At 37.6% G+C, this 22,390-nt stretch overlaps 1 protein-coding gene across 1 annotated transcript in view; it reads right to left on the bottom strand.

The window, feature by feature from the left end:
* ASXL2 (ASXL transcriptional regulator 2) overlaps positions 1–22,390 on the bottom strand; it is a 133,518-nt gene that overhangs the window by 52,210 nt on the left and 58,918 nt on the right. Inside the window, exon 4 of the mRNA XM_034659795.1 lies at positions 3,005–3,113. Within this exon, the coding sequence (XP_034515686.1) occupies positions 3,005–3,113 (109 nt within the window). The remainder of the gene's footprint in view (positions 1–3,004; positions 3,114–22,390) is intronic.

The raw sequence follows: 22,390 nt of genomic DNA, 5'->3' as shown, positions 1-22,390 counted from the left end.
TGAATCTAATTGATTCCCAAATATTGATTAATAAATAGCAAGAGTCAAATACAAAAGGAATAAACAAATTTTTTTCTATTTTTAAGCAAACTCTTCATGTGGGGCTCATACTTACAGCCCTGAGATCAAGAGTCGCAGGCTCTACTGGCATGCTCTACTGACTGAGCCGGCCACGTACCCCAAAAGGAATAATTTTTTTTAAAAACTCATAGGAATCTTTGGTTTCTACAATGAATGGTGAGACTGCTAATCCGAAAAGATACCTGTGTCAGCACAGTATGTAAGAGATAGAGTAGGATAAGCGTAAGATCAAGAACTAGAAAATTAAGACTTTCTGGAATTGAATTCTAGTTTTATCTTCTCCTAATTATGGAGTCTAGTCAAAGTCTTAACCTCTTATGCCTCAGTTTCCCTGTCTATAACATGGAGATAATAGTACCTACCTTAAAAGATCATTCTGAAATTAAATGAGTTAAATGTAAAATGCTAAGAACAGTGCCTGGTGTATAATAAGAGCTCAATAAATATTAGCTACTATGTGTTCATGTAGTATATAAAAATATACACATGTAAACAAACATATTAGTGAATTTCTAAGTTATGAAACTATGACTATTTCTTTTCTCCTCTCAATATATTTTATTTTCCCACATTTTATAATCAGATAAAAAAATATTTAATTCTGACATGTGACCCTCCTTCCTACAACTGATATTCACAACATTATAGCCAAGAAAATAACCTCTGATCTAGTAAGGAACCGTTACTTCCCACTTATGTTTATAACCTCCTGCCATTTCTCTCGAAGCCATTTCTCACGTTGTATACTTTCTTAAAATACACACCCCATACTTTTCTATCCTTTCCTTCAAAATGTGGAGCAACTTTTCCAGAGTTAGTTGCCAGCCAGACCTCCTGACCTAGGCTCAACAAGTATTGTAAGTACAAATATAACTTCTTAAGCTTAAACTTGTAACCCTTACAGGATCAACTGGTCAACTGCGCATGCCCCAAATCTCAAAACCTTTTCGCCCCTCCTTTTACCCGCTCCACAGTATACATTTTATTTCTCTAACGTTCCCTGCCTCTCTCTCTTCTACCACTCTCGTAGTTCAGGCCAATTACCTGTTGCAAACGACCCCTGTTTTACCCTTAAATCTATCAGATTTGAATTATCTTCCTAACACAGATTTGATCATACTATTCACCTGAAAAACCTCTCCCATCTCCTCAGCTCTTTCTCTCTCTCAAACTGCTAAGTCAGGTTTCCAAAAAGCCTCCGAAATTTGATCTTCACCTAAGTTTACCCCGCCCAACTCCTTACCACACTAGTGCACACACAGATGTCGGTAACCACTTCAATCTACCCTAGTCTCAAATCCATTCTGAATCCTTCTATCTGTGCCTTTGATTAAGCTATTTCCTTATCCTAAAAGGTCCTTCCCCTCATTACTTATCAGCCAAAGTTCAACTCAAATCTTATAAGTTAAAACAAAAGCAAAAGCTTTCTAGATCCCCTTATTCAAAATTAATCTTTATTTCTCTACACTGTGACGATGCCTTACAGCACAGTACTTTATATCACAGTACGTTTGTCTGTATGCAGTAACTTCAATAACTATGTGAGCATCAAGAGTTCAGGGACCAGAGTTTATTCTTCTTTATAGTCTCTACAGTGTCCTGCACAGAGTAGACATTTAATTAATGTTATTAACAATATGGAAGGTCTAGAACAGCTAAAACTTAAAAGCAACACAAAAAGCTCCCTATGGAAGTAGAGCCCTGTAATCATAGCAAGTTTAACAAAGTGTGTAAGAAGGAGGTACTATAGGTAAATTAGAACTTCCTAATGTTAGTAGGCTACATACAACCACTGAACATAGTGATGACTACAGCTCAAAGCTAAAAAAAAGAAAGGGGACAGAGTCCCACATACACACAGACAACAGTCAGTGCATGGCACGTATTAATTCTCCTTCTGCTGATAATTTCCTTTGGCAAACAATCCCTTTCCCGAATTCAACTGGCAGAGTGCTTACCCCCAACCTCACGTCAAGAGTGATCATGAACCTACATATAGCCAATCAGAAGACTCAATGCATTTGGCAACAGCGATTATTCAGGTATAGACACATGGGCCAAGCCAAACCAATCTAACTGAAGGGCTCCCACTTCCTGAGACTCTTTCCTCTCCAGACTTAAGAGCCTGTAGAGTGGGGGCTGACATGTCTGATAGGAAAGAGACTATCATGTATGATAGGAAAGAGCCTGCCCGAGAATGAAGCCAAGAGAAAGCAGAGAGATCAATCCCTGATGACCTCGTTTGAGCTCCTGAGTTTTCTTAGCATCTACAGTTATATGAACAAATAAACTCTCTGTTTTAATCAAGCTCATTTGAGTTGGTTTTCCTGTTTGTAACTGAAGGGACACTGATAAGTCATGGTGTCTTCTCAGTGCCAGCATTAGAAATCAGCAAGACTGTTACGGTAAAAAGAACATGAGCTCAAGAATTCAGTCAGATCTGGGTCCCTATTTCAGTTCTTATACTATCTGGGGAATACAAAACAAGAAAATCCAATCATCTGAACTTGGGTGTTCTCCATTACAAAAAAAGAAGAACAGCAGCTCTGAATAGCAGCTCTGAATTGTAACAGAGAATTAAATAACAAAGTAATATAAAGCATCAAGGCTGTATACTCCGAGGTAACAGTCATTATTCAAATGTTTTGAGGTCCTTTAAAAAGTCAGTGGGAGTCATTTTCGGTTGATCCTTTCAAGACAGCATTATCATAAAGAATAAAAAATAAAGTTAGTTCTCTGGTCTACCTACAGATGGCCACAGATTAGTATAAAAACGTACAGGATACAGAGTTGAACATATTACCTCTTTCCTGAAAATAAGCTCTTCAAGACACAGAGCTCTGTCTCTATGATGCAAGTATCATTTAGATGTAGTCACTTCCTGTTTTTACTTTATAAATGATGCCCTAACAAAAATATTTACCTTCAAAGTATATACTCCCATTCTACCTGGAACCTTATAGAAGATGCCCTCTTCACCTCGGGAGTTTGTATGCAGCATTGCATTCAGGCATGCAAGAGGGGAAGTCCCACTGCAAAAAAGAAAAAAAAAAAAAAAAAAAAAAAAGGAANAGAGGAACACAATGATTAGTTTCTGTCTCTGAGTATCCTACATAACACTGACTTAAGATAAAATTAACTGATCAACATTTGACATAAACACATTTTATAAACTATAAAAAGTTTAATCAATCTATAGAGAGGCTGCCACGGAGAAAACAGATGCAAAATTCATCCCCATATTTCACTTTCTTAATCCTGATCTAGTATTTAACATGTAAGAAAACATGGACCTCACAGAAGTCTTACAAATATATTTTGTAAATATTGTATTTCACTTATAATTTTGTCAATTATACCTCAGTAAGCTGAAATTTAAAAAAAACAATAACAACATTCTCCTTCATTTAATACAAGCTTTACAGGTCAAGTAAAACAGAGGGAGGAAAGAACACACCTACAGATTCAAATAAACAATATTAGTCTCCTTTAAAAAAAATTTTATATATATATGTATCTCCTTGCACACTGCTGCAACAGACTGAACCTGAGGTGTGAAATGAATACATTTCCATGGTCTCTTGTATTTATTTTTAATATTTTTTATTGATATAACTCACATATTATATTAGTTTCAAGTGTACAACACAGTGATGCCATGTGTATACACACACACACACACACACACACACACGTACCCATCATGGTATCACTTAAAGAGGTATAAAGTAGGTTTTTAGGATATTTATCCTCTAGGCGGTACCTTGGTTAAATGTTTACTAATTCCAATATACATTTACTGTATTTCTAGAGTTTTAGGCATATAATAAATATCTGCAAAAATATATATTATTTTCCTTTTACTGCATTTCCTTTTCCTATCTTTTTGTACTTATCTAACATAACAAATAGCAATGTAATGGAAGATGTGTGGCACCGTTAATTAAAAAAAACTCTCTCCTAATACCTGAGGGGTAAGGCAGCTTATCTGCACATTTCCAGCTGTTCTCCCTCTTAGTTTTCTGCTGGTACCGCTCAACCCAAATAAGCCTGCTAGAAAAAGCTGCTAGGTATCCTGGATGTACTTAGAGATAGGCATTCCCTGTAGGGGAGAGCAGGACCAGGGGTCCATTGTCTTTTGGTACTTACGAAAGTGCTGAGGGTCAAAAACTGTAAAGACGATGGAGGGCAACCAAGAAAATTAAAAAAACTTTTTTTGTTAAGAAAGTTCTGAGAGTCTCCAGGTTGATTCTCATAATTATTTTTATATAATTTGGAACTTCCATCTTAAAAATGCACATAATGCTATTCTAGTCAGAATTCCAAAGTTTGTATCAAATAAATATATAAGAAATTTCTGGTGGAAAAATGATGGGAGCCTTCTTAAGAAGATATTAAAATGTACTCTAGGCTACAATTATTGAAACAGTATGTTTCTAGGACAGGATAAATAGGCAAACAAACACTCTAGACTGTTGCTAAAACAAAACAAAACACAGAAACAGATCATAATAAATGTAAAAGGTACAATCTCTGAGACCTTTGTACAATTCTGTACCTTTCTGTATTATCTGTGTAGTAGGAAGGAAACAGGGTCATGATCTGGTCACCTGTAGTTTGACTACCCGAACCCTCTTCTGGAGACAATACCTAAAATTTCCCAAAAACATTATCTCTTTCCCACATACAAGCGGCTGAGACAGAATTAATCCCATGAGCATCACAGGTGTAAATCCAAACTCTTAAACCACATTTCCTGGTTGAAAAAGCCAATCAGCATTTCTGTGTGCACCCCCATTCTTCCCCACTCCCACAGCGTAGATTCAGGAACAGACACATGACTCAATCTGGGGCAACAATCTAAGGAGCTATTTACTTGGGCATTTCTGCTGAGAAGCTTCAGAAACTCCTTCTCTTCCCCTGAGCAGTAAGAGGAAGTAATGCCTAAAACTTTCAATCATGTGACCATGAGGAAAATATCTGGGACTGGGGTGAACAACACACAGGACCCATGCTCATTTTCCCATAACTGTAAGGGTTATGTAAGGAAGGGTTGGGTAAGGACTATAGGGAAAAAGAACACCCAAAAAGGCACTGAACTGAGGGGGGGGCAGCAATAATTTTAGCAATATTACTTTTGCCACTGTATCAAGCTTTGCCTTGATCCATTCCTACTTTTGGAAATACTGAGATTTTAAGTCATAAGCAACTGAAAGAGTTGTAAATAAAATAATTTATGTTAAGTAGTGCTGGAATAGCATGTTATACATATGGGGAAAATAATTCTCACAATATATTCAAAACACATTCCAAACAGATTAAAGACCAAAAAGTAAAGGAGAAGGTATTAAAAAGAAAATGGGGGGTGCCTGAGTGGCTCAGTCAGTTAAGGGTCTGCCATCGGCTTGGATCATGATGTCAGAGTCCTGGGATGAAGCCGCCTTGGGCTCCCTGCTCAGCAGGGAGTCTGTTTCTACCCCTCCTTTGCCCTTCCCCCTGCCTGTGCTCTCTCTCAAATAAATAAAATCTTAAGGGTAAAAAAAATAAAAGGAAAATAGTATATATCCTGTCAGATGGATAAACCTTTCTAAGTAAGAGAGAAAAACCTAAGAACCGCAAAAGAGAAACAAATTGACTAAGTAAAAATAAAAGGCTCTATGTAGGGAAAAAAACAAGATCAACCAAACTATAGAAAGTATATACAAAGCTGAAATAAGTAACTGCAAAACAAATGGCAAACAAAACAATGAATAATCCTAAGAGCGCTGCTTTTAGGAAAACAACTAATTTTAAAAAATGGATAGAGGATATGAATAAATGATCATAAAACATGCAACATAAATGGTCACTGGAACACATGAAGAAACCCAAACTTACAAGTGATCAAAGGGGGAAAAAAAAATCAAGATACCACTGATCAGACTGGAAGAAATCAAAAGTATCCAAGTCTTAGTTAACAGTACTGTGCTAACATCAATTGCCTGGTTTTGATATTGTAATATAGTTATATGATGTTACCACTGGAGGAAGCTGGATGACATATACATGGGACTATTTTTCCAATTTCCTGTGAGTCTATAATCACTTTAAAATAAAAAACAGGGGCGCCTGGGTGGCTCAGTCGGTTAAGCATCCGACTTGAGCTCAGGCAGGTCATGATCTTGGGGTCCTGGGATGGAGCCCCACATCAGGCTCCACGCTCAGCTGGAAATCTGCTTGACCCTTCCCTCTGCCCCTCCCCAAACCCCGCCTGTGTGTGACTGTGCACCCGTGCTCTCTCTAATAAATGAACAATCTTTAAAGATAAATAAGTTAATTAAATAAAAAACAAAAAAGCAAATGATAAAATCCACTGCTAGTACAGTTATGGGAAAATGAGCACTCTTAATAGACTGTTGGCAGAACTAAAAACTGCTACCTTTCCCACCCAATCTCAATTCTGCCTTAGGGAAGTAACATGGAAGTATCCATTGAAATGAAAAATATTAGGGCCCACTGATGCAACAATCCCACTTCTATCTATCCTACAAAAATAAGGCCACAAGCACTTACAGCCATATATGGAAGGATCATATACAGCATTGTTAAAAGTGTCAAAGCACTGAAAATGACTTCAAAGTCCATTAATAAGGGAACAATTGTCCGTATGTTAGTGAAGTAACCAACAGGACATGTATGAATCAGTAACAACTACATTAACAACAAAAGGAGTGCTAAATTCTAAGAAGCATTCTGTTTAGCCCTCACAACAATCCTTTGAGGCAAACAAAATTGTTATGCTATTTTATAACTGAAAAAACTAACATATAAGGGTGTTAATAAACAAGACCATATAATTAGTAAATGGTGGAGCCAAGATTCCAGTAAGAAGAAAACAGAAGAACAGGAAAAAGACTGCTCAGAAAGAAAATAAGACCAAGTAAATAGTTCAATAATCCATCTGGTAAAAGCTTGCCCCATCTAATGGTATTCAATTCCAGTATTAAGTACACACTCTGTTTAGGCCAATAAACTAGGGTCTGTGGATAGGTCCAAGGTGGAAATCTTTCTTAGCTTAGAAAAGCGAAGTCAAACAAGGGAACAAAGCCACAGCACACCGTAATCAGCTATAAATAGAGACATAGGTCCACAATCCCTGACCCGAAACACTTAAGGACAAATGTTTTAGGCATAAAAATCTTTTGAATTTTAGAGAAGTAACATGATATGCCATCTATCATGTAACACCATCAGGAGGATTAGGGACAGCATCCCATAACCAAACACACTGAAACAAGTATTTACGCTAAATGGGATAAACTAATAATATATATAGTTTTATGTCAGTTTAAGAGAAGTGCTATTGTCAAATGAGTTTTGCTATCAAATGTATGAAAAAAATTCTTTCAAGCATTTTGGATTTTAGAATTATGGAATAGAGATTGCGGATCTGTGTATTTAAAGTACTTCAGGGGTGGCCTGGCTGGCTCAGTCAGTAAAGCCTGCGACTCTTATCTCCAAGTTCTGGGTTTGAGCCCCATCTTGGATGTAGAGATTACTTTAAAAAAAAAAAAAAAGAAAAAGAAAATTTCTGAGTTGCCTGGGTGACTCAGTCAGTAAAGTGTCTGCCTTTGGCCCAGGTCATGATCCCAGGGTCCTGAGATCAAGCCCCAAGTCAGGCTCCCAGCTCAGCGGGGAGTCTGCTTCTCCCTCTCCTCCTGCCTCTCCCCCTACTTGTGCTCACTCTGTCTGTCTCTCTCTCTGTAAAATAAATAAATAAAAATATTTTTAAAAATCTTTTAAAAATTAAAAAAAAAAAATAGAGGCACCTGGGTGGCTCAGTTGTTAAGCGTCTGCCTTCAGCTCAGGTTACGAACCCAGAGTCCTGGGATCGGCCCCAGCATCGGGGGTCCCTGCTCGGTGGGGAGCCTGCTTCTCCCTCTCCCACTCCCCCTGCTTGTGTTCCCTCGCTGTCTGTCAAAAAAATTAATAAAATCATTAAAAAAATTTTTTTAATAATAAAATACTTTAACTTGGAGAAAGAAACAAATATTGGGATCTAGGATCTAGTACCTAGGAACCCGCCCCCCCAAAAAAAGCAAACCAAAACCAAACCGAACCAAAATAACCCAACCCAAACCAAAAAACTCCTTAAAGTAAAACTCAAGAAATGAAAGTAAATGACACATACATCTGGTAAAAAGATGTGGTAAAAGCCATACAAATGCCATCATAATACTTTCCTTGCAAATCTGGGTGTAATTTTCCCTTTAAAGGAAATAGAAGTTTGGAATAACCCACAAGATATACAGAACACTATACTGTATTTTTTTTTTAAGATTTGTTTTTTTTATTTGATAGAGAGTAAGTGAGAGCACACACGCAAGCAGGGGAGAGACAGAGGAAGAGAGAGAGAATCTCAAGCAGAACGTGAGGGCTCAATCTCACAACACCGAGATCGTGACCTGAGCCTGAACCAAGAGTCAGACGCTCAACCAACTGAGCCACGCAGGCACTCCCAGAACACACCAATTAAAACAAAACTTTAGATTTGGTTTCAGGAAAATATAAAAAGTCAGAATCCTGGCAGAGTTTATTTTTATGAATACAACAGGCAGAGAAGTACAACAGGCTACACCTGCCATGATGGCAGGAATAGATCTTCAAGGAAAATAACTCCAGAATTATATAATGAAATAACAATAACTGAATAACTCAAAGAAACAGTTACCGTCTGAATGGGCAGTAACATCCTGGTACTGAGGAGATCAATGCCAAGTACAGTATAGTACAAGGGAAGTCCTGACACCTGAGGCAGCTAAAGCAAGAACACCTCAAAAGATTACATAATTGTCATGGGACAACACAGCTTCTAATTTTTCTTATCCATGCTCAAGATGGCAGAGTTGGGGAGGAGGGTTAGGAAAGGAAGAAGTGCAGTGCTACAGTTTTATGCTGAATCCACCTCATGTAAGGAAATACAATTAAGATGTTTTATACACAAGGCCCAAGAACAGAAGTAACTTCAGTTACCATATATAATTCCATTTATATGAAATATCCAGAAATGTTCGATCTACAGACAGAAAGTAGAGTAGGGCGTGACGGTGGAAACTTCTATTAACTGGATACATGTATGAGGGATTTAACTGGGAGATGGAAGTATTCTAAAACTGGATTATGGTGATGGTTACACAACCAGTAAACTTACTAAAAATCATCGAATTGTTCACTTAAAATGGGTGAAGTTTATAGTATGTATACCATACCTCAATAAAGTTGCTTCTGTATATTAAGATTTTATTTATTTCAGAGAGAGAGAGAAAGCATGAGGGGGAATAGGGGCAGAGGGAGAGGAAGAAAGAGAATCTCTGAGCATGGAGCCTGATGCAGGGCTTGATCTCATGACCCTGAGATCATGACCTGAGCCCAATCAAGAGTTGGTCACTCAACCAACTGAGCCACCCAGGCACACCAATAAAGTTGCTTTGAAAAAGTGGAAAAGAAGTTAATCTGGTATCTCATTCACTGAATATTTACAGAGGAGCCATCATGTAAGCACAAAGTAAGTGTTGGTGATATTAAAAAGGAAGAAGAGGTTTCCGTAAGTACATATTCTTACATTTTTTTTTAAAGATTTTATTTATTTATTTGACAGAGAGAGCCAGCCAGAGAGAGAGGGAATTCCACAAGCAGGGGGAGTGGGAGAGGAAGAAGTAGGCTCCCAGCGGAGGAGCCTGATGTGGGGCTTGATCCCAGGACACTGGGATCACGCCCTGAGCCGAAGGCAGAGGCATAACGACTGAGCCACCCAGGTGCCCCATATTCTTATATTTTTAATGCAAAAATAACAGAAGGTGCCTGGGTGGCTCAGTAGGTTAACTACCTGACTCTTGATCTGGGCTCAGGTCATGACCTCTGGATGGAGAATGAGCCCCCAGTTGGGCTCCAAGCCCAGATTCTCTCCCACTCCCCTTCCCTATGCCCCTCCCCCTGCTGCCATGCACGCACACGATCTCTGTTAAAATAAATAATAATAAATAATAAAATAAAAATAATGGAACTGGCACTGAGCAGAGCCAGATGGTACGTCTTTATTTCCTAGTGTGTGCACACACACTATACGATCATTTAATTTATGATTAACTGATATTTCCTTCCCACCAGAGAGATGAGGCAAGTTGGTGCTAATTTTAAATGTGCAGTAACAAAAAAAATTAGCCATATTTGCAATTCTGCTATCAATTCAAGAACTGAACACAATCAGAAATAACTATATACATAACTATAAACATAAAATTTACCAACTCAACCATTTCTAAGTATACACTTCACTTACACTTAAGTACCTTCACGCTGTTAATACAACCAAACTCTAGAACTCTTATCTTGCAAACTCAAACTCTATGCCCATTAAACACCTCTCTATTTCTCCCCTAAAACCAACCCCCGGCAACCACTCTTCTACTTTCCGTCTCTATAAACAGGACTCATAGAAGTGGAATCACAATATTTCCCTTCTTGGCTCTGGTTTATTTCACTTAGTACAGTGTCTTCGAAGTTCATCTATATTGTAGCGTATGTTAGAATTTCCTCTCTTAAGGCTGAATAATAGTCCATTGAATATATATGCCACATTTTATTCATCCATTCATCCATTAGTGGCCATCTGGGTTGTTTCTGTCTTTTGCCTATTGTGACTATTGCCGCTAGGAACACTGGTGTAAAAAGATCTCTTCAAGTCCCTAATCTCAATTCCTTTGTGTATATACCCAAAAATAGACTTGCTAGGTCAAATAAAATCCTGTAACTCTTACTCATTCTTTACCTTACTCTCAGTTTAGGCAATACCTACAGATAAGAATCAGACAAATCTACAGGCTGACAAGGAGCTTCATAGGTCATCTAGCTCATTTACTACAGATGCTTAAAGCCCCTCCTAAATCATCAATAGGTAATCATCCAGTCTTTCACACAAGCATATAAGGTGGTGGAGGCTAAGTCCTCAAGCATTTCCAATAATTCATAAATTCTTCGTGAAGCTAAGCCAAGTATGTGTCTTCCTGTAACTCCATTTTTAGTCTTGATTTTTCCTGGGCATCAGTGGCTATCATGGTGAAAAAATCTGTGATTTTCTGTACTTTTTTTCCAAAATGACATTGCAATAAGTTATCTCTGCGAGTGAGGGAAACCATTTAACTCTTTCATTATTCCATAGGACAGCCCCTCAAGTACTTTAAGATTCTTCATAAAAATCCTAAAGTCTACACCTTTTTGCATTTTTGGTTCTCTTCTCATTAGCATCCGCTCCTGCAACCAATTCAAAGAAATTTAATAAACTTTACAGTCCATCCTTAAAATTCACCACTGTGGGATGCCTGGGTGGCCCAGTTGGTTAAGCATCTGCCTCTGGCCTCAGGTCATGATCCCAGGGTTCTGGGATCGAGTCCTGTGTTGGGCTCCTTGCTCAGTGGGGTGTCTGCTTCTCCCTCTGCCTGCTGCTCCCTCTCCTTGTGCTCTCTCTCCCTGACAAATAAATAAATAAAATCTTTAAAAATAATAATAAATAAAAATAAAATAAAATTCACCAATGTCCTCCACTATTTATTATGCCCATTTCAAGCCACTGATAAAAAAAGCTTTAAGAGATTTCACCAATCTTATTAATTCTTACTGATATTTCCCCTTGCAATAAATTACCTAGCCTAATCTCTAATCCCAATCTCTTGTTCATTTTTCTGGTACTCCCTCCTACAGAACAGGCTTGTCAAAACTAGGCCTCAATTTATCAGCTTCCCTATCTCTGACTAAACTATTACACACTCTATATTTATCCTTCCAAGCTCAATCCCTTGAATTTCAATAGGATTAAATAACAGTCTCAGACTTCCAAGGTTAAAAGAAATGGAGAGTCATCTAAGTTCCTCAACAGATGCTTCAATGTCCTATTTCAGGTCAATTTTAAATATACAGAGATAATAAACACATAAGAATATTTCACTCACACGATACACTTATACATCTACCTATACAAACACAGACACACATGTACAGTAATCATTATCCACATACAAACTAAAAATTCAGCACCACGTAACTTTAAAAACTGATTTTTCCGGCATACCTACCCAAGCAGAACCAAACCAAACTCAACAGCACCCTTATGCTGAAAAATAGGGAGTTTATAAATCACCAAATTAATAAATAATCTTGGTAGATTTTTAATTCACTGGAAATCGTGTATTCTTAAAAACTCTTTCATTAAAGTCTTTTGCTTGCTCTCTCTTGGTCATGTTACCAGCAATTCTTCCAACAAGAAATTCATTTGGATAACAACCAATCTACTTTTAAAAGGAAAATAAATTACGTTTTTAAAATTTAAAAATAGCATCTGACCCATCCATACTTTAATGACTTAGTTTTTCTTCAAACTGTTTTCCTCCCCAGACATACCATGAAACAAATGGGAAAAAATCACGGGAGAGGGAAAGGGTATGCAGGGAAATTTTTAAATAGGCATTTTTGGAGAAGCCCAGTTGGGACCCCAAAATGAGAGTTGTGGATTAGCAGAGTAGTGAAAGGGCATAAAACAAGTAAGAGAGTAAATCTAGGACTAGCCTAGAGAGGGAGGTCACAGAAATAAACATGGACTCTAAAAAATGTGTCTGTATACGCTCTCTATCCTCTCATCTTTATCTTCCCATTACTGCCTTTCCCCCCACTACTGTTTATTCAAAAGCATGCTTTGTCCGGTACCAGTAAGATGTGAGCAAAACCATGTCATCAAAGGGGAGGGGGGGAACAAAAAATATGGTCCAGTGATTGTTTTACTTCATTGATTGATTCTGTTTTATTTTAAAGTAAATAAATGGAACAACAAGGTTCAACTGTATTTAGATTAGAAAATCACAAACTTTCGGGGTGCCTGGGTGGCGCAGTCGTTAAGCGTCTGCCTTCGGCTCAGGGCGTGATCCCGGCATTGCGGGATCCAGCCCCACATCAGGCTCTTCCACTAGGAGCCTGCTTCTTCCTCTCCCACTCCCCCTGCTTGTGTTCCCTCTCTCGCTGGCTGTCTCTGTCTAATAAATAAATAAATAAATATAAAAAAAAGAAAAAGAAAATCACAAACTTTAGATAGAGAAGGACTTCGGAGAACACCGTAACTTTTCACCTAACGAGAAATACAAAAGAGTTCTTTAAGAGCCTTACTCAGTCTCCTCATCCCACTCAAAAGTGAGGCAACAGAAGAAGGACTTATATTTTAGAGTCAGACAGATGTGGACTCAAGTTTTAGCACTAACTAGTTAATGTAATTTCTCATTGCTTCAGTGTCTTTTTATCTAAGAAATAAAGACTTCAGAGGGTTTACTTAAGATTAAACAGATCATATGCATAAAGTACCTGACTCCTATCTTAGCCAGCAGCCATTTCCACTATTAACTGAAACATCTTGCTTTTCAATCTTATGAGAAATACATAATAAAAAGAAAATATAGACTTTAAGAGAAACACAATCCTTCTAAGAAAGGTCACTCTGAAATTACTGCATATAAAACAGTATCACCAACTGCCTTTATCTCAGGTCATCAGGATGCTGACGTGTCTTACCTGGCTGGGCCAAGTTCCTGAACGGCACATGTCTCAGAACTAAAGAGGTAGAGAGAGTTGCATATGAGGGCATACTATTCAGGGTAAAAGAAGCGGTAGTGAAGAAAACAGAATACTTGTCAACATAAGCTATGGACATAGTTCCGAAAGAAATAAGGTGGAGAATAAAATTCAACAGATATGATTAAGTACTTCAAAAAATAACAATTTGTTGGGGTGCCTGGGAGGCTCAGTTGGTTGAACGACAAACTCCTGATCTCGGCTCAGGTTGTGATCTCAATGTGAGGTCGAGCCCCATGTTGCACTCTGCGCTTAGCACGGAGTCTGCTTATCCCTCTCCCTCTGCTCTTCCCCCAAGTAGTGCTCGCTCACTCTCTGTCTCAAAATAAAAAGATAAATAAAATCTTTTTTAAAAATCCTAAGGACTTTAAGAAGAAAGAATTTGTTGTAATTTTGTATCTTTGTCCTATTTGGTATTTTTTCATTTAGCAATATAGTTTATATAGCTAAAGAGCCAAAGCTACTTATTACAATTATTTTCTGCTTTTGAACAGGAACTCTCGGTCTTGACATAGTCACTTAGATCAAGATTCAGAATTTTGACTTTTTTTTTTTTTTAAGTAATCTCTATGTTCAACCTGACAACATGAGGCTCAAACTCACGACCCCAAGATCCAGACTTGCACACTCTACCAACAGAGCCAGCCAGGCACCTCAAGATTCAAAATTTTGAAGGAACCACTTGATTCATTGATTTTACCGATTCCTAGCATTTTCCAATTCACAGAAGTAACTCAGAGTTAAGGTAAAGCTTATATAATTAAATGGTTTTGACTGCAAATGAGCTTCCCTCAAACCTCAAAAATAAAGTCTAGGGGTGCCTGGGTGGCTCAGTTAGTTAGGCATCAGATTCTTAGGTTTCAGTTTTGGTCATGGGATAGAGCCCCACCTTGGGTTCTGTGCTGGGTGTGGAGCTTGCTTAAGATTCTCTCCCTCTTCCTCTGTCTTCCCCCTCTAAAAAATTAAAATAAAGAGTACAAACAGAAAGGCAAAGTGGCACCTGCAAGTGGGATCAAAACACAAGCAGCAGGGGCGCCTGGGTGGCACAGCAGTTAGGCGTCTGCCTTCGGCTCAGGGCATGATCCCGGCATTATGGGATCGAGCCCCACGTCAGGCTCTTCTGCTATGAGCCTGCTTCTTCCTCTCCCAATCCCCCTGCTTGTGTTCCCTCTCTCGCTGGCTGTCTCTATCTCTGTCGAATAAATAAATAAAATCTTTAAAAAAAAAAAAACAAAAAACAAAAAAACACAAGCAGCAGCCCAGCCCAGGAAGTCTCTTTATATCCCTGTGGGCCTGGGAATACTAGCCCTCTCCCCAGAGATGCTGAGCAGCCCAGTGGCACAAGGAAGACAGTCCCATCATAAATACTTGGTCTGGAAAGCCTCTCTGCCCCCACAGGCTGGAAACTCCCTTTACCCCACATTTAGAGGCATCAGACAGCCAGGTCTGTGAAAATGCCTTCTACCCCCTCAGAAAAAAGGCAGCAGAGATCACTGGGAGCCTCTGTCACCAGATAAAACAAGAAGACCAAAATAGCATAGCAAAGGCTTTGAAAATTAAATCGTTATTGAACCACAGTCCACCAAAGGAGTCTAGTTCTCACATGGTAAACCCAAGCAGGGTGAATGCCAGCTTAAATAAAAGATCTGAATTTAATAGGACCCAACATCTCCCAACATAACAACTAAAATACCCAGGATCCAAATGTAATAATCATTCATCATACCAAGAACCAGGAAAATTACAACCCAAATGAGAAAAGACAATCAACTGACACCAACACTAAAACAGACGTTGAAATACTAAGGGAAGGATTCTTTGATAAGCACTTACAAATTTTCTTGAAACAAATGAAAATTTAACAAATATCAGCAAAGAAATTGAAGTTGTAAAAAGAAGTGAAGTTATAAATCTGGAAAGTACAACAAGAAATGTAAAAATGTGCTAGATGGGTTCAATAGTAGAATGGAGATGACAGAGGAGATAATCAATGAGCTTAAGACAAATCAACAAAATTTACCTCACGTGAATAACACTGAAAAAAATTAACAGAACCTGAGGGAGTTGTGGGATAATAACAAAAGATTTAAAGTTCATACCATCAGAGTTCCAGAAGGAAAAGCAAGACAGAATATTCAATGGACTACTGGCTACAAGCTTCCTTACTTGGTGAAAAAGAAACAAAACTATTCAAGAAACTCAATAAATCTAAATAAAATAAACTCAAAGAAGTCCACATACAAAGACACATAATGAAATTTCTGAGCACTAAATACAAAGTCATGAAAGCAGTCAGTCAGAGGGAAACAACACATTTACCTATAGGAAAACACTAATTTAATCAACAGCAGATTTCTCATCTGACACCATACAGACCAGAAGGAAGTGGTACAATGTCTTACAAATGTTGAACAAAATGGTCAATTCTAAAATTCCTTGTGAATTCTATATCTGAAGAGCTATCCTTCAGAAGGAAAGGAGAAATAGAGACAGTCTCAGAAACAGTAAAACTAAAGAAATGTGTTGCTAGCAGACCCATTCTTAAGGAATGGCTAAAGGAATTTCTTCAAACATTAAAACATAAAAGGGGTACTAGAGGGACCCTGGGTGGCACAATCAGTTAACAGTTAGGCAGCTATCTTTGGCTGACGTCATGATTCCAGGGTCCTGGGATTGAGTCCCATATCGGGCTCCTCCTGCTCAGCGGGGAGTCTGCTTCACCCTCTCCCTCTGCCCCTCCCCCCACACTCTTGCACACTCTTTCTCAAATAAATAAAATCTTAAAAAAAAAAGATTAAAAAAAGGGGGATACTAGAGCATTAGGAAAGAAAGTAGAATAGAAATAAGGGTACGTACAAGAGACTACCCTTCTCATGAATTTTTAACTAATATTTGATGATTGAAACAAAAATTACAACACCAGGTAATAAGACCCTAAATGGACTGGCTTCCCCAAACTTCGCTCAAAGTGGTAAAATGTTCATACCATCAGACTGATAAATCACATACGTACACTTTAACACCCAGAGCAAACACTGAGAAAATTATGCAGAGATAAAAAGGGAACACAGTATAAATAAGCCAATATGGAATCCTAAAAACAATAACCCATGGGAAGGCAAGAAAAGAAAAACAGAACAAGAAACAGAGGAAACAAACGGAAAACAAATAATCAAATGGCAGACATAAATCTATCAACAATTACCTTAGACATAAATGATGTAAATATGCAAATTAAAAGGCAAAGACTAGCAACGTTGGCTTAAAAACCCCACAACCCAACTATACACTATTTATAAGAAATTAATTTCAAATTCGGAGAAACTGGATCTCACATATAATGCTGGTGGGAATGTAAAATGGTACAACCACTCTGGAAAACAATGTGAAAATCTCTTTAAAACTAAACATGCACTTACCACACAACCCAACAACTGTGCTTCTGGGCATTTATGCCAGAGAAAGGAAAATTTATGTTCACACAATACCATGTACACAAATTTTCATAGAAGCTTTATTTGTAGTAGTAAGAGAAAAAAGGGGGGGGGGGGGGGACCAGGAATAGTTCAGATGTCCTTCAATGGGTGAGTGGTTAAATAAACTGTGGTACAGCCACGTCACTGAATACTACTCAGCAATAAAAAGGAATGAAATATTGACACATACGACGACTTGGATGAATCTACACAGAATTACACCAAAAAAAAAAAAAAGCCAATTCCAAGTAATTACATACTTCATACGATTCCATTAATATAAATTCCTGAAATGACAGAATTACAGAAATATAGAACACATTAGTGGTTGCTGGGGTTAAGGGGAGTGGATGGAGGTGGCACTAGGGAGGTGTGGCTGTGAAACTTGCAACACAAGGGATCCTCTTGTTGATGAACCTGTTCTCTACTCTGACTGGTAGCAGATACATGAATCTATACATGTGATAAAACTGCACAGAGCCAAATATACATCCACATGTGCACATACATACATACACACAAATGAGTACAAGTAAAACAAAGCAGATTGTAGCAAAAGCAGTATTCTGGTTGTGATACTGTACTCAGGTATTGCATATGTTACAATCTGTATAAATGGGACAATCTGTATAAAGGGTTATTTCTTACAATTGCTTGTAGCTTATGTTCTTCTTTTGTACTCTGATTTTCTGCAGTGAGCAATACAGTGGACATCTGTTGTTTCTCTTCTTCTGGAAAGAATGTGCACTCTGCTCTGGGGAACTATGATCTACCCCACTGGAAAGTTAAGATATCTCACCAATCTGTATAAAGGGACAATCTGTATAAAGGGTCAATCTGTATAAAGGGTTATTTCTTACAATTGCTTGTAGCTTATGTTCTTCTTTTGTACTCTAATTTTCTGCAGTGAGCAATACAGTGGACATCTGTTGTTTCTCTTCTTCTGGAAAGAATGTGCACTCTGCTCCGGGGAACTATGATCTACCCCACTGGAAAGTTAGGATATCTCACCATACCTAGACAGTAAGCCAGCCAGGTTCACTCTTCCTTAAATTTTAACCTTGAACAGAGTAGACATAGACTGACTCATCCCAGCTAGAGAGTCTTGATGACCCCATCCATTAGTTCTAGCTACCATCATGATCTCTGAAGCTGTTTCTTTCCGTTGAGATTATGAGCTATCCCACATTCTTCAAAAAAATCCCATTTTATTTAAATTATTCATATTTGGTTCCTGTTATTTGTACCTAAAGAACCTAATCAATATAAGTCCCCCTCAAAACATACATACATACACACACACACGAAACTTTTCTTATCTAGTTTTAAATATTTTTAATTTTTAATTTTAACTGTTTGTACAACCTGGATTAAGGTTTCCTCCATAAACTGATACTCAAAAATGAATAGATTCTTGTAAATGAACCTAATGGAATGCAAATTTAGCAGGAGTTAAAAAAATATACTAAGCTCTAACTCAAAGCCATACCATGCCGAAGTTACGTGAAAATACATTGTTGTGGTTCCTGTCCTCAAGTCTCACAGGCAAGGCAGATAATTATAATATGCTAACTATAACACAGGAACTGTCGAAACAGAGGGTCTAAAATGCTATGTCAACACAGAAAAAAGCCAATTCAGTAAAGCATCCAAACTATGAATTTTAACTTGTTCTAGCCTGGTTTTAATTAAGTGCCATTCCCACAGAGGATTTTATCAATATGCTCTCTAAATCAGAGCAAAAACATATTTCCAATCTTATAGTCATAAACCAAATGTGAGTTCACAGTTTCAATCTGAAATAGTTTCTGCGAACAGTAGGTATCCCAATGCTAGTAAGTCAAATGATAATTTTAAAACTTAATGTTGACTGGTTTCTAAAATTATGACCAACTAATGATTATTACAAACAGCAAGGACAAAAAGGGCACATATAATAAATGCTTACATAGTAATTTCACTCTTGTTTAGTTTTTGGACTAATTGTTTAGTTTTATAAAGTAGAAATCATGCATCCAAAGATGCGTTCTATTTAACTTGTAGAAGAGACTTTATCATTGTATATACTTCCTTAGAATAAAGTAATACTTCTTACCTTCTGGAGTTGGAATGCACCCAAGAAAAAGAAAGAAAGAAAAAAAAAACTTTTAATTTTAACAATAAAGTCAAAAAATAAACTCTCCCTTCCCCTCCCAGCAATATCCACAATTCTTCAAATTAGCACCCTCCCCCCACTTTGCTATATAAAACATTCATTTATTCTTTAGGATTTACAAGTTAGCCCAAAATATGACTTTGTCTAAAAATGCACAGTTAAACTCAGCTAAACAGTCTAAACCATTTCAGATAACAGCTGCAGTACCTTAATTATGTGGCATACTAACAGTATTAAAGCAGTCTGGAGTTAAATGTGGATACAATGAATATTCTTTAATATTCTTCCCATGCATTTCAATTTCAAGGAGCCATCATAAAGCCCTCAGCTATGGACCCTAAGGTTTATTAGCTGCCCTCTGATCCATAATGAACTCACTACCATGAAGCTGAATACAATAGACAAAAATACTCTTTTCTGTCAATATGTAAGCATTTGGGAGTTTTTGTTTTTTCATTATTAATCCTTTTTGACATCCCTACAAGGTTTGTGTGCTTAAAAGGAGACTGAAATGGACAGATAAAGTAAACACAGGCTGAACTCAAAGTCAGTTAATTTTTAGATAAGTATGGTATCAATTTAATCAATAATGTTCTTCATTCTTAAAACTGAGCTCTTTCTAGTAAATCACCTTAAGACAATTCAACTTGGTGAACAGTCCAATGACCTACTCTGTGGAGATAATGATTTCTGCTGAAAAGTAGTATCGAATGGTGACTTTTATTTCCCTTGCTACGTATTTTACATAAGGACAGACAGGAAAAAAATTGGTGCTAGGATTAGTTTTTGGTATGAGATAAGCTAAAACATGAACTTTAAGACCATAAGAGAGTGATTATTTTGTTCATAAGTAAATGTATTAATACTAATCAAATTCAACTGGGACTCCTCCAAAGAGGTAAAATTTCAATCTGGCAAATGTTTACTGAGCATGATCTTTGCCAGATGGTTCCCAGGATTCCTTACAATTCCAACTCTAAAGGAGCTTGGGATATAAGGCTGAGATGTTAAAAAAAACAAAAAACAGAAAAACAACTCTTGTTAGGGAAGAAACTGTAGCTCTACAAAACAACAACATACAACAACATAAAGATCTATTTAAATGTCCCATTACTGTAAGTTCTTTAAAAATGTACTGGCCCTTGGGTGGCTCAGTAGGTTAAGCACGACTCTTGATCTCAGCTCAGGTCTTGATCTCAGGGTCATGAGTTCAAGCTTCATATTTAAAAAAAAAAAAAAAAAAGCACTGGCCCTTTCAGAAGCCAAGTTATTATAATGGCTGAGGCTTTTTGTTTCAAATTCTTCCAGAAAGCCATTTACAGTTAGACAGCAATTATCCTAAAGTTATTATATGTCAGCACATAATGTAAGTTTGATTTGAAAAAGAGAGCAAAGAGACGAATCAGAAAAGTAGGGAGAACTAGGCATGTAGAGGCCGTATGATATACTAATAAGAACAAAACAAGAAGCATTAAGCCTGGGTTTCTAGTTCCACAGAACTTGTATGACCCTGAGCAATCTCCCTGGGCCTTAATTCTTCAGTAATAAAATGGGATAAAATGGTGATATTCCAATTGTATTTTTCAGCTATAATATTTTGTGACTGAAATAATGTGAGTGGCTTAGAAAAGCAGTTGGGGAGGGACAGAAAGGTGAGGAATGCAAGAGATTACCTTTTTAATTGGGACCATGATGTTGTAAACAACTAAACTTCATTTGCAAGAAACCCACAAGGACGTCATCTGTTTGTCCCCAAATCTGCCAATACTACTATATAACTAGCACTTAGACTTCCTCTCCAGGTTTTTTTCCATTAAAGAACCACAATGCTTCTGAATACTTAACTTCTTTGTGTGAGATGACAAATAAGCAATGATCAGCCTAATTTAAAAGCTAGGTGCCGGTGGCTACACTCTTATTAGCTACATAACTTAACTCTCCCACATCCATTTTATGGTGTACTAGATTCAAATTCATGCCTCACCAAAATCATTATTATATATCAAGAATCTTTGGGGCGCCTGGGTGGCGCAGTTGTTAAGCGTCTGCTTTGGGCTCAGGGAGCGATCCTGGCGTTCCGAGATGGAGCCCCACATCAGGCTCCTCCACTAGGAGCCTGCTTCCTCCTCTCCCACTCCCCCTGCCTGTCTCTCTCTGTCAAATCAATCAATCAATCAATCAATCAATCAATCTTTTTTTAAAAAAAGAATCCTTGTGACCACTCATAAGTGGTCTAATTCAGAAAATGCTCAATCTGTGGATGTTAATTCATAAAACCAAGTATCTTCCTAACCTGTCTTTCCTCTTCTAATTATGAATGGAAAGAAAAACCAGTAAGAGAACAGGGTCTCAGAAAATAATTATTTTGTTATTTTTCTCTTCTTTCCTAAAAACTCTCTTTCTCTATTAGCAGGTAAAAGAAGAGTCAAGGTAACATAGTTAATAGGATGAACAGAGCAGGTTAAGAAAACTTGGTGGGTGGGGGGCAGGCACTAAAAGCAATGGCTACTTTAGAAGGAAGACTTGAAGTCCCAACTTAATGCTGTAAAAGTACATTGTAAACATCAATGGCTGCCACAGCTGATGAAGGGGGAAAACCTGTTGTACAAAAGACTACGGAAAAAAGAAGTAATGAGTGGTAACAGCAAGGATTAGCAGGAATGGTCTCACAGCATACATAAGCATTTGATTTACAGACTATTCTTTGTATGTTTTACCCATAGTATGCATACTTAATGTCTGTGCTTAGTTGCTCTCTTTGTATGATAAGCCACAATCTTCAATTTATACAATCTCTTGTGTTCTTAGCTGTTAGATATATACTGCAATGCTGAAGTAATAAAATGCCAAGAGTCACTGCAAAACAGTCTGGGGTGGGAAGACCATTTATAATTTAGCTGGAGGATACATACTTTTGCTTCAATTTGCAATTTTCCAAAAGTAAAACTTTACATTTAAGTAACTGACTTCAGTACCCACGTTACTAACTTAGACTTGTAACATAAGCGAATGTATATTATCGTGAAAAGAA

The sequence above is a fragment of the Ailuropoda melanoleuca genome, chromosome 4 (genome assembly GCF_002007445.2).
Source record: "Ailuropoda melanoleuca isolate Jingjing chromosome 4, ASM200744v2, whole genome shotgun sequence".
Classification (NCBI taxonomy): Eukaryota; Metazoa; Chordata; class Mammalia; order Carnivora; family Ursidae; genus Ailuropoda; species Ailuropoda melanoleuca.
Note: the sequence above shows the minus strand (reverse complement) of the source record. Positions and strands in the feature narration are given on the sequence as shown.